Source organism: Chiloscyllium plagiosum, unplaced genomic scaffold, assembly GCF_037043375.1.
Source record: "Chiloscyllium plagiosum isolate Xiang-an unplaced genomic scaffold, Cpla_swu_hap1 HiC_scaffold_19, whole genome shotgun sequence".
In the NCBI taxonomy this organism is placed as follows: domain Eukaryota; kingdom Metazoa; phylum Chordata; class Chondrichthyes; order Orectolobiformes; family Hemiscylliidae; genus Chiloscyllium; species Chiloscyllium plagiosum.
This window is the reverse complement of record NW_028270157.1, coordinates 39,326,734-39,339,424: the sequence shown is the minus strand read 5'-3', so window position 1 is coordinate 39,339,424 and position 12,691 is coordinate 39,326,734. Positions and strand designations below refer to the sequence as shown.

At 40.7% G+C, this 12,691-nt stretch overlaps 1 protein-coding gene across 2 annotated transcripts in view; it reads left to right on the top strand.

Annotated features, from left to right (window-relative positions):
* LOC122559657 (coiled-coil domain-containing protein 91-like) overlaps nt 1-10,752 on the top strand; it is a 195,088-nt gene extending 184,336 nt beyond the window's left edge. For both annotated transcript variants that reach the window (XM_087997234.1, XM_043709495.2), the window contains one exon: nt 9,554-10,752. In XM_087997234.1, the coding sequence (XP_087853360.1) occupies nt 9,554-9,682 (129 nt within the window). In that variant the 3' untranslated portion in view covers nt 9,683-10,752. The remainder of the gene's footprint in view (nt 1-9,553) is intronic.
* The last annotated feature ends 1,939 nt before the right edge of the window (nt 10,753-12,691 follow it).

Sequence of the window (12,691 nt, the reverse complement as noted above, 5' to 3'; positions counted from 1 at the left end):
ACAGCTGAATCCTTACGGTCTCTGCTCTGGGTAACTGGAGGACATACCAACGTAGTGTACAAAATCCCATGCAAGGACTGCACAAAACACTATATAGGACAAACCGGAAGACAGCTAACGATCCGCATCCACGAACATCAACTAGCCACGAAACGACACGACCAGCTATCCCTAGTAGCCACACACGCAGACGACAAGCAACATGAATTTGACTGGGACAACACTACCATTATAGGGCAAGCGAAACAAAGAACAGCCAGGGAATTCCTAGAAGCTTGGCACTCATCCACAAACTCCATCAACAAACACATAGACTTGGACCCAATATACCGGCCACTACAGCGGACAGCTGAAACTGACAACCAGAAGCGGCAGGGACAGGCCACTATAAATGCCGGAGAAACACCACAGAAGCGCTTCACAGGAGGCTCCCAAGCACTGAGGATGTCACCTAGACAGGGGACGAAATGTTTGCAACAAAAACTTCCAGCTCGGCGAACAGAACCACAGCAACGAGCACCCGAGCTACAAATCTTCTCACAAACTTTGAATACCAAGGTTATGTGATGGACAATGAGGATCCAAAAGAGCCACAGCATTATGCCAAGTGAAAACATGAGGATATTCTTTGGGTGGAAAAGCACCTACAATGCCTCATTCACTGGAACTGAGATGTGTGAAATCATCTTTCACTTTATGCAAATATATTGATGCTGTTGAGGCCAGCATTCCCTGTATAATCCAAGCTGCAAGCGCAGCTTCAGGGTTTGATCTTTTTGTATGTTTCATGTTGTTAAGGTTTTTCAAAATTGGAATCTTTCACAACACCTGATACACACACATTCAATCATGACAAAGTTCAATTCATTAATTCCTATAGCTACAACTAAAATGATACTCGCTCTCATAGCTTATGTTGAAAAGTGAACATATGTTTTAAAATGTGATACTGTATTTATAATGAAGAGTCACTGTCATAAGGTTTTCTTTTTCTTTTCCCTCCCACACATCTAGATTGCATCTATATCCTGCAACACATGGATAGACTCTGTTAGCCTGGAAGTTTTGGATGGGTGACCCAAGTTGGCATTTGTGGCCAGAGGGCCTAGACATCCTGATTGTGTCCTACCTGATGTAGGTTGACTCTCTGCAGCTTGAACTTGTACTGTGTGGGAGTTTGGTACCAGGGTGGAGCTGAGGAGCCAGGTATTTTTGGAGTGTCCTGAGAGGAGCCTTTAGGCTGCCTATACATGCTTCCTCGTCTGGCAGGGTGCTGACTCTAGAAGACAGCACCCTGTTTTCTTGTGAGGACAGGGCACTGAGAGTGAGATCACGGTCCCTCCTTTTCCCTGTTGCCTTGCCATAAGCTCTAAAGAAGTGATGGTGTGCAGCTGAGTGCATATATCTGGCACATACCAAGTGTCGCGAGCCTGGGTCTCCATAGTGGCTGCTAACCTATCCAGAAAGGCAGCCAGGCACTCGCATGTCAGAGGCAGCACATAGCACTTACTGGTAGCTTGGTGTATTCTGCCATTGGTGGAGTCCTTTAACCTTTGAGTCATTGTCCCAAATGTCTCAAACAAACTGTCTCCTGCTTTTGTGTCAACTTGTGTATTTGAATGAAGTTCTGAATGGCTAACATCGTGGGATCCTATCCATCCTGGAGCTAAGCAAGTGCCTTGTCTATAACAGTCTTTGGGGCATTTCTTCTTCAATCAACTGCAGACATGTGGCAGTGATGTGCTCACAAGAATGTGCTCCCAACCATACTCTCAATAAGGTATCTAGGTGTCCGTATCTGAGCTAGCAGAGGATGTAGGAGATAGCCTTGCCAATAATTCCTCTTCAGAGTCTGTGGCTTCCTTCTCTGAGGTGAGGAGAAGATGATGTCATGAAGTGCTGGTCTCTTCATGCTACTAATGCCAGTATGAGACAGAATGAGTTGTGAAATAGGGTGGAAGTTTGGGCATGTTAAGAATACATTTGCAATACTGATAGTGGGTTTAGTACTTAATAATGAAGTTAGTTAATTACAGGGATATACAGTTCTGGGCATCACCATATTAGCAGTTAACGTTATTTCTCACTAAAGCGGGTCTCTCCTCACAGGAGGTGGGGAACGAAATGTCGGGCACTCCATAACTTATTTCTGCCCTACTGTGGGATGTTTTCTCTTGGAATAAGACAAAACAAGGGATTGAGTCAGATATCACATGGACCCAGGTGACAACTTTCAACCAGACTGGCAGGGTCTTAATGCAATGGTTTCTTGTAGCAAGTGGTCTGACTGGGGTGACTGCAAGATGGTGCGAATGATAGGCTTGAAAGAATGTTGTGTATGTAATAATGTGAGCAGCATAAAATTATGTGAGAAAACTCACTAAGGCTTGGAGAGAAACTCCATGAAACTTCCCAAAATTTTCACCCTGCTGATTTTTGGTAAAATTCAGCTAATACGCAAAATGCTGAAATTTTGCACATAACATTTACCAAACAATTGCAATCACAAGCAGGTTGCCACTTTGGCCATTTTTTTAATGAAAGAGGGGAGCTTTACATTTCTGAGAAGAGATTTCAATCAGGGCTCTTGCAGAATTACAGAGCCTTGCTTCTATTCCAACTATTCTTTTGTAACACGGAACTTTGGGAGGAAGGAAGACAGTGCCCCTTTTTACAGCAGTCAACTGTCATATTCTGAAATTTAAAGTTCCTGACAGCCACTTTGACATCTGTCAAATGTGCTGGTAGGATGTCAGATGGATAGGGTGTAGGGTGCTAAGCAAGTAGGATGCCAGCTGCATGTGGGTTGGGTGCCAGGGTATAATGCAAAGATGGATAGATGGTAGGGTGCCAGGTAAATATAGAGCAGGGTAGGATGTCAGATAAGTAGGGTGCTGGGTAAATAGGCTGCCAGCTGCGTAGGGGACAGAATACAAGGTGGGTAGGATGCCAAATGGGAATGCATAGGATGTCAAGTGGTTAATTTGGCAGGCTTCAAGGAGGTCATGGAAGGGCTGCAATGTTTAGGAAGGTCAAGGTGGGTGGGAGAAATGGGGTCTAGCAGGGGACAGAAATGGAGGGTTTTGGGTCTGGGGGAGGATTTCTTGTTTTGGCCAGGGTGTGGTGGTTGCGGGTAGGGTTGAGTTGGATTGGGTCAGGTCTGGCATGAGTCCTGTTGGGTTGGGTCTAGTGGTGCAGAGATTGAGCTTTCCAGATCAGGTCCAGTCAAGTGGGATGTCAAGGGGCTAAGTGGGAGAAGGTGGTTCAGGACCTAATGAAGGTTGAGCAGGATCTGAAGAGGTGTAATTGGAAGTGTGTGAGGTAAATATGTGGTCTGTTCAATAATTACTCAGGTGTTAGGTTATGCATTTAATAGTTTAAATTTTCCTGACTAACTATTTACTAATTTCATTGGAACCCTTTGAATTCTCAAATTAAATGAAGACTTTTGGAGGGCTCCAAGAGTGGAACAATTGCCTGTGGAATCTGCAGTTTCCTGGGTGATTTCTTTGGAGAATGTTATGATAGTGATTCCACAGCATCCTCACGTGCAACTCCCATCGATGCTGGAATAATGACTATCTGACCATCCTTGGACTGAATGCTCACTTGAAATGAAATTCATTACAAATCAATATTTTGCGCTGGTCTCAGGTCCCCGTATTGCTCATCCACTGTGTAGCTGAGGTTTATAGATCAGGAATATTGCAGGTGCTGGATTTGGTGTCTCCACTTTCCAGAAGAGAAAATGAACTAGGGATCTTGCTGCTTATTGACATTCTTTGTCTCTTGGAGGCACATATGTGTGGGTATTGGGAAAGATTTGGGCTTAGATTGTGATGGCCACTGTCATAAAACTGCCTGCCAGCACCTTCAGTATGAATTCACAGCTTCCTAACGTACTGGAAGGCAACCAACATCCCTATAATTGTATGCCAGCGAAGAGTCAATACCCTAAGTGGAAAGAAATTCCCTCAGGAGCCAGTTTTCAAAAAAGATTAAACTCAATAAATTATACAAATTATTTCAGACTTATGGCCGCCTTAAATGCAGGATTCAAAGTTAAACTTTCTGGATATGTTCCTCTGAATAGCCATGGTTTGGAGGTACTAGGGTTGGACTAGGGTGGACAAATTTAAAAAACACACAACATCAGGGTTATAGTCCCACCAGGTTGCACTAGCTTTCAGAGTGCTGCTCCTTCATTACATAGTTGTGGAGAATAAGATCATGCTCACAATTTATTGCCAAAGGAGTCCAGTGTCATGGAGGCATGATACAGAAAACAATCTTAGATTGAAACTTTCATCTTTTATAATGGGATATGCTGGTTTTTGTTCTTTGATACGTAAATCCCAAAGTTTCTTTTAAATTACATTCGCAAACATTGGCTATAAATTCTGTGAGCATGATCTTATTCTCCACAACCACCTGATGAAGGAATGGCTCTCCGAAAGCTAGTGCTTCCAAATAAACTTGTTGGACTATAACCTGGTGTTGTGATTTTTAATTCTGAATAGCCAGGTAGACTACTTTAATCCAGGGAACATCATATCTAAACTCAATTTGGTGTCATCTGATATGCACATTCAACCCCACTGCCAAAGATTTATGCAGTTTTAAGTTTCCCCCAGAAAGCCACCTGTAGTGATATCTCTGAATTGTTTTACTGTGAAGGAAAGGCATATTTTAAAACATTGTAGTTGATGGCTAATGATTTGGTCTAGGATTTCAGAATGAATATGGCGCAAGTGAAATTTATCGAAAATCAATGCACTTGTCTGGTCAGGTCTGTTGTCTTTGTTCTGCCATTCTATTAATGTTGTGACATTGCCGTCGTAAGTAAAAAAAAATTTCTGGTGTTGTTAACTTTCTTGTTGCAGAAATGCAGCATTTCTGGCCAGCGCCGCCACTAGGTGGAGACAATTGCATGCGCATGCATGGTTGCTCCTCCTATGGTTTGAAGTTCTTGTAACTTCATTTACACCTTAGTGATGTTCCTTTGGATGTTTTCAGATTTAAAAGTGGTATAGAAACTTTTTCTGAAGTAGCCGTATTTTGGAATTGAAACGTTAACTCTTTCTTTCTCTTTCCACAATTGCTGCTGGACATGCTGAGTTTCTCTCTCACTCTTGTTCTTCTTATGTAAAATTTTTACTGTGCAAGGGCAACACTTTCAATTTTTATCTTTGAATTACAGAAAATAGGAATAGGCCATTCAGCTATTTAAGCCTGCTCTATAATTCAACAGGATTAAAGTTGATCATCCAATTCAGTATTCTGTTCCTGCTTTGTCCCTGTACCCACTTTGATGCCTTTAGCCCCAAGACCTATAAGAAACTCCATTTTGAAAGCTTTCAATGTTTTGGTCTCAACAGCTTTCTGTGGCAGAAAATTCCACAGGCTCATCACCCTCTGGATGAAAAAAAAACTCTCCTTATCTCACTCTTAAATGGATTACCCCATATCCTTAGACACCTGATTCTGGACTCCCTGATCATTAGGAACATTCTTCCTGCATTTTTCTTGTCTAATCCTGTTTGAACTTTGTGTTTCTATGAGATTCCTCCCCTCATTCTTCTAAATTCCAGTGAATGTAATCCTTGTTGATCTTGTCTCTCAGTATGTCCGTCCTGCCGTCTGCAGCTCCCCTTACACCCACTCAGTCCTGAAGAAGGGTTACACCCAAAACGCTGATTTTTCCACCTCCTGATGCTGTCTGGTTTGCTGTGTTGTTCCAGTCTCCTGCTTGTCTACCGTGGATTCCAGCATCTGCAGGTTTTTTTGTTGCAATCCCTCCATAGCCAGAGCATGCATCCTCAGATAAGGTGACCAGACTTGTACTCAATACTCTAAGTGTGGTCTGACCAAGGCTCTGTAAGACCTAGAGTGGTACAGTGTTAACTTTTTAAAATAATTGTGTAACAATGTGGTATAAGCATTTTAAAATGCAAGTCTCTACATTCATTATGCGTTTTAAGACATCCCTGAGTTAAAAGCTTACAAGAGTAGGACATATACATGTACACATGGATCAGAGTACCATATTTGTAGTGGAACATGCTATTTTAATAAACACAGAACTGTGGATGTTAGAAATCTGAAAAAAACATGCAAGAGAAACAGGTCTGGCAGCATCTGTAGAGGGAAAACAGTGAACATTCAGAGTCCAGTGATCCATTGTCAATACTTTCTCTTTGTCTACTAGAAAATGACAGACTAAAAGCCTAAACATGGCAGTGGCTTGCTTGTGTTCATATTGTTTCACTTGCTGTGTGTAAATGCATCAGCATATGGCTCCATTTCAAGATATGTTGTAGTTTTATTGCACTTTGTTCGTTATTTGAGATCTTTTAATATGTGTGCAAAAATAAATTGTACTTTTGGGACTGAATTAAAAGTGAAGAATGTAAAGTACTGTAAAATACAGCAAATCTGCTGGCATTGGTGGAGAGAGAAATAGAGTTAGCATGTAAGGTCCAATTCAAAATCTTTGAGACTGATGGGAGAAAGAAATGCAATGGGCTTTATGATGTTGAAAGATGGGGACAAGTAGAATGAAAAGTACGATAGATTAGAGGAGAAATTAAATAAGCAAGATTTCTTCAAATTGAAGGCAAAGAGAATAATAATAGTTGTTGTTAAAAAAACAAAGCATTGGCCAAGAATGAAAAGCTGTCTTTGAAAACAAAGCATGTGTGGATGAGGGTTGTGCAGTTGATGGATTTTAGCAAGGCCATTGACAAGGTCCCACCTAGGAAATTTATCAAGAAGGCAAATGCACATGGGATACAGGGTATTTTGAAAAACTGGACTCAAAATTGGCACAGTTGTAGGAGACAGGGGGTGATGACAGAAGGCTACTTTAGTGTCGCAAATCAGTGTCCAGTGGCATACCACAGGGACCTGTGTTGGGTACCCAATTTATTTGTCATTTATACAAATGATGTGGATAGCAGTGGGGTGTGGATTAGTATATTTGTGGATGACAAAGATTAGCCAGGTGGTTAACAGTGAGGTTGGGTGTCTTGGGCTACAAGAAGATATAATCAGGACGCAGACTCTCCTGCTCCTTGAATGCTGCCTGACCGGATATGCTTTTCCAGCACCACACTTCTTTCAACTCTGATCCCCAGCATCTGCAGTCCTCAATTCTCCAGGATGGTCAAATGGGCAGATAAGTCATAGATCTTAACTGTAAAAAGTGTGAGGTTATACACTTTGGAAGGAGTAATTTGACAAGGAAGCATTCCATGAATGCATGAAACTAGGAAATTCTGTGAAACAAAGGGACCTTGGCATGTTTGTCCATAGATCTGTGAAGGTGGAAGGGCATGTTAGTAGAGTGGTGGAAAAGGGATATGGGACATTTTCCTTTATCAATTGAGGCATAGGTTACAAAAGCAGGGAAGTCATATTACAGTGGTATAGGCCTTTGGTGAGACCAAAGCTGGAGTAGTACCTGCAGTTTTGGTTGCCACATTACAGGAAGGATGTGATTGCATAGGAAGGGGTGCAGAGAAGATTCGCCAAGATGCTGCCTGAGATGGAAACTATGAGTTATGAGGAAAGATTGGATAGACTTGGATTGTTTTCACTGGAGCAGAGAAGACTGAGGGACAATTTGATTAATGTGTACAAGGTTACAAGGGCCGTGGACAGAGGATAAGGAGCAGATGTTCCACTTAGTAGATGTGTTACTTCACAGGTTCAAGGTGAAGGGCAGGTGGTTTGGGGGGGGATAGGAGGAAGCCTCTTTTACCCAATCACGTTCTGGAATGTGCTGTCTGGGAGAGTCTAAGAGGTGAATTGTCTCACATTCTTTAAGAAGTACCAGAATGAGCACTTGATATGTCATAACATTGAAGGCTATGGGCCAAACGCTGGTAAATGGAATTAGGTTGACTGTCAGGTGTTTATCATGTATTGGTGCAGACTTAATGGGTTGAAGAGCCTCTTCTACAGTGTATTATTCAATGAAGAAAGGTATATACTGAGACTTGGCCAAAAAATGTTATAGAGGCCAGAATTCATGATCTGAAGTTGTTGACCTTTAGTGTTACGTGTCTAATCAGAAAAGATGATTCACTTGGGATATTGCAGCAGGCTAAGGATGGAAATGAGTGCAAGGAGAAGGTGGTAAATTAAAATGGCAAACAATCCAAAGATTGTGTCATGCTGGCAGACTGGGCAGAGATGTTCCACGAAGTAGTCATCCAGCCTGCGTTTAATTCTCAGATATAGAGTAGATTGCAACACACAGAATATAATAAAATGAAAGAAGTAAAATCTAATTATTGTTACACCAGAATACTGTGAGTTTTTGGATAGCAAGAAGAGTCGAGATAAATTGGTAGGTGTTATAGCTGCAATTGTTTGGGATGGTACTGTGGGAAGGAGACATGGTGTTAATGGTGACTGAGGAATGGACCACAATGTGGAAGAAGGAGCAATTCCTTCAAATGCTACTGAAAAGAGAAGGAGAAGCTGTGTTTGACATTATGCTGGAGGTGGTGGAAGTGATGAAGGATAGTGGAGTGGCAAATGAAACAGGGACCACTTCTGGGACAGCGGGGATGGGATGAGAGCAGATGTGTGGAAAATGTTTTGGTTATAGTTGAAGGCCCTGTCATTGACAGTGAATGTGGGGAGGGGGAGATGGAATCTTTGTTTGAGGAAAAAAGACAATGTAAGAAGCCTTTTTGTGCCCTTTGAGTTCTCTGGTACAAGAGCAAGTCAGAGGCTGAGAACTCTGTGGGAGTTAACCTGCCTCCAGACACCCTAACCATAAATGTACCTTGTATACTTTGACAGCTGCTATCAAAATGGCTGTCTGTGTTTCTGGATCTTTAAATTTCAGAATATGTCAGCTGACTGCTGTAAAAAGAGGCATGGCTTGCCTCCCCCCGAGAGTTCTGCACTACAAAAGAACTGCCAGATGGATATATGGCTGCACATTTCTGAAAGATGCCTGATCAGATGCCCTTCTTAGAAATGCACAGCTCTGTCCTTCTGTAAAATTGAAGGAGTGGAGTAGCAATCTTTGTGAGATTTCTAGTTGATGGAATCTCCGGTCCTTTATTTTCTGCAAAACCCATTTATCTTGGCACCGTTATATTCTTCATGGATTAAATTAACTGAATAGACAAAAGTAGGTGACTGAACAGCATTCTGTATATGATTTGAGCAGATATGAATAAAGCATTAACTGCCTGCTGTGATTTTTGGATGTGAAACAGAATAATGGAATAATTAGATCAGATTTATACAGGCAGCATCTTGGGAACAGCTAGCCACTGGTACTGTGTTTTTATTTATGCACTAAAGTTCACGGGTGCAGTTTGATAAATAATAAGTGATATTTCTATGTTAAATGTTTTAATGCAGCTTCTGCAGCTGTGCCATTTTTTCACTGCATGCTTATAATTTTATGAACTTACAAAAAGCAGAACCCTAATATATATTCAAGTTGGTGCTTGAACATGTGTATTGAATCAGATTTTGGTTCTTGTGTGGTCTGCAGTTGGTTTACTTTTCATGTTTTGTCTTGCAGCTTGACCAAGTGGCTCGTCAGCGTAACTTAGCCAGTTTGGAACTGTTCCTATCATGTGCGCAGCGACAGTTATCTGCTCTATTGGAAGATATACCAGTAGCTACAGAACAAGATAGCGAGCAACCTTAAGTAGATCAAATACATGAAGCAAGTTAAACAAACACAGCAATGCAATAAACCTGATACTTTGTTTCTGTATTTTTGGACATGCTATTCCCTATTGTGCATGCCAGTTTAAAAATGTTTCTTTTTTACCAGCTATTTTATGGACTGTCTCAGACAATTTCATCTGTACACAAGAAAAAGACACATACGTGGACAGCACATGATCATTGAACACTACTTAATAAAGGAAGTAATGTTTAAAGTGTACAAACACTAGCACAAAAGATACCAACCCTAAACACACATATAGATTGTAAAATATTAGCTTTATGAGCACTGTAATATGAGACTTATAAACACGAGGTTTATACAGTCTCTATGATTGATTGCAATTGTTACCAGGTGTATATTTCTTCACCATAGATGTAATTTACACCTGTTTGAGAGGTATTAAATTACAAGAACCTGAATCTGTTCTTGAGAAAGTTTTGTATATCTGCTGAGAAAAATCTTTTGTGGTTATATTAAAAAAAACTTTTTTTTTATATTGGCTCTTCAATATTTCGATTTTTGTAAGCTTGTAATCTACCTAGGAACACCCTTCTAATTGTTTAGTTCTTCACTTAAATTCGAATTTAAATCCAGCACTGCAATGTACAAAACTTACATTTTATTTCGATGAAATGACCAAACAGGCATTGCTAGAAAAGTGAAATGATTGTGCTATATTATGTGATGGTAATAGCGATGAAACTGTCCACATTCACCATCATTGTTGCATCGAAACTGGAAGAAACCTCAGGTGTCCACACCTGCAGAAAAATGTGAAAATCCACAAGTTAATGTCATTAAGTGCACATAGGATATAAATATTGTCTCAAAGTGAAGCCTCCAATGCAATCATGGTAAAAACTTACACTTCTGCATGGTTAATCTTGGTACAAAATTCATGGGAATGTTGGATCTTACTGAATGGGGTTTAACCATGTTTTAAATTGCAGACTAATTGCTTAGTCTTTCTTGCCGTAAAAGCTATTTTTTTGTTCATGGCTTGTCAAATTTCTTCATAATAAATTATACTTTTTGAAAAAGAATTTACTTTGATTTCTTTACAAATTGTATCTCTTATTTTAGTTTGCATTTTGAGGAATTCATAATCACTTAAATTATATTTTCACACAATGAAATTAAAATTGAAGGATATTAAGTGGTTGTAGTTTCCTAGTTTGTTGTATATGAATACTTCAGTGTGATTGGTTACTCATGTGTGCTAACTTTGCTGACATTGTTGCTGTTGCATGCCAAGACTTTGTCTTGACTTGGTGCCTGTGTTAAACTGCTGTTGAAACGGGGGCATATCCACTTCACAGAGATTGCAAGGTCTTTCTGATATGTTTTCTTTGAGGCCACTTGCAAGATTTTTTACCTTTACAGTTAAAGGCCAAAACCGAATTATTGCATGGCCAATCTTGAAACTGATGAAGGAGAAGTCCTTCAAACATTTAGCACAACAAGAAAGAGGTGAATTGAATTATTTTAGGGTCCTGCTCTTTTGTTCATAGCTGGTGATGTTTAATTATTTTTCTTGTAATTTATCTATTTCCCTTTCAAAATAGGCCATGATATGTTCCACCTCAACTTCTGTTTGTGAAGTCCAGTTTCTAAATGACCAGCAACAAGTTGTCTTTCTCATTAAAGCAAAATGATGGTTTATTCATGCACTGAAACCCAGGGAATATTTTTACAACACAAATGCATACAAGGAAGAAATGAGAAGTTACAATTATGAATAACATCAAAAAAATTAATTCACATATCGAGAAAGCGAATGTCCAGTAGGTTCTTGTAGTTGGCAGGCCTGGCAGAATTGCCTTTTTATAGGAGTCAAAAATGGAAATTGCTGGAAAAGCTCAGCATCTAGCATCTGTGGAGAGAAATCAGAATCAATGTTTCGAGTCGAGTGACCCTTCCACGTAGAAGATGTAACGCCTGTCCGTTTACTTGTTCCCTCCCTCAGCTGAATTCGACCTATCTCCCACACTTTTGTCCTCATCCTCTCTCTTTCTTCCCGCAACAGTGATAGGGACCCCCTTGTCCCCCATACCATCTCACCGGCATCTGCATCCAGAGAATCATTAGCTGCAATTTCCACCACCTCCAACGAGATGCTACCACCACACTTGTATTCCCTCCCCCTCACCTTGTCAGCATTCCACAGGCACTGTTCCCTCCAGGACACCCTGGTCCACTCTCCTTTCACTTCCACATAGTCTCATGGCACCTTCCACTGCAACCACAGAAGGTATAATACCTGTCTGTTTATTGCCTCCCTCAATTTCCATTTTCTTCTCCAATTTACAGCATCTGTAGTTCTTTCGATTTTTTTTTTTTGTTTTGCCTTTTTGTAGGATCTCAGAAGCTAGTGCGTGTAACTACAAGCTAAACAATTTTGATTCTTGCAGACTGGAAATTGGTTCATTTTTGCAGGCAAATTCCAGATTATTCCTGAAATTGCATTTCCAGAGTCATTGAGACTGAGGTAAGCTTTAGCTGAGCCTGGAGTTGCGTGTTCTCTGGTCCGATGTTAAAAAGCAGACTGAGGAAGGAATTCAGAGCTGTCTAATCAAAGTTATTCAAAATAAATCATGTGATAGAATTCCTGAATGGCACAGTTCAACATAATAAGATGGTTTTGATGCCTCTGGACAAAATCATGATGTTCTGTAAGAGATGACTAGAGTTGTTAGTGCCAATCAGCCATATTATTAGAACAAGTCAACACGGTTTTAGTAAGGGGAGGTCGTGCCTGACAAACCTGTTGGAATTCTTTGAAGAGGTGACAAGTAGGTTAGACCAGGGAAACCTAGTGGATGTGGTCTATCTAGACTTCCAAAAGGCCTTTGATAAGGTGCCACACGGGAGGCTGCTGAGTAAGGTGAGGGCCCATGGTGTTCGAGGTGAGCTACTGGTATGGATTGAGGATTGGTTGTCTGACAGAAGGCAGAGAGTTGGGATAAAAGGTTCTTTTTCAGA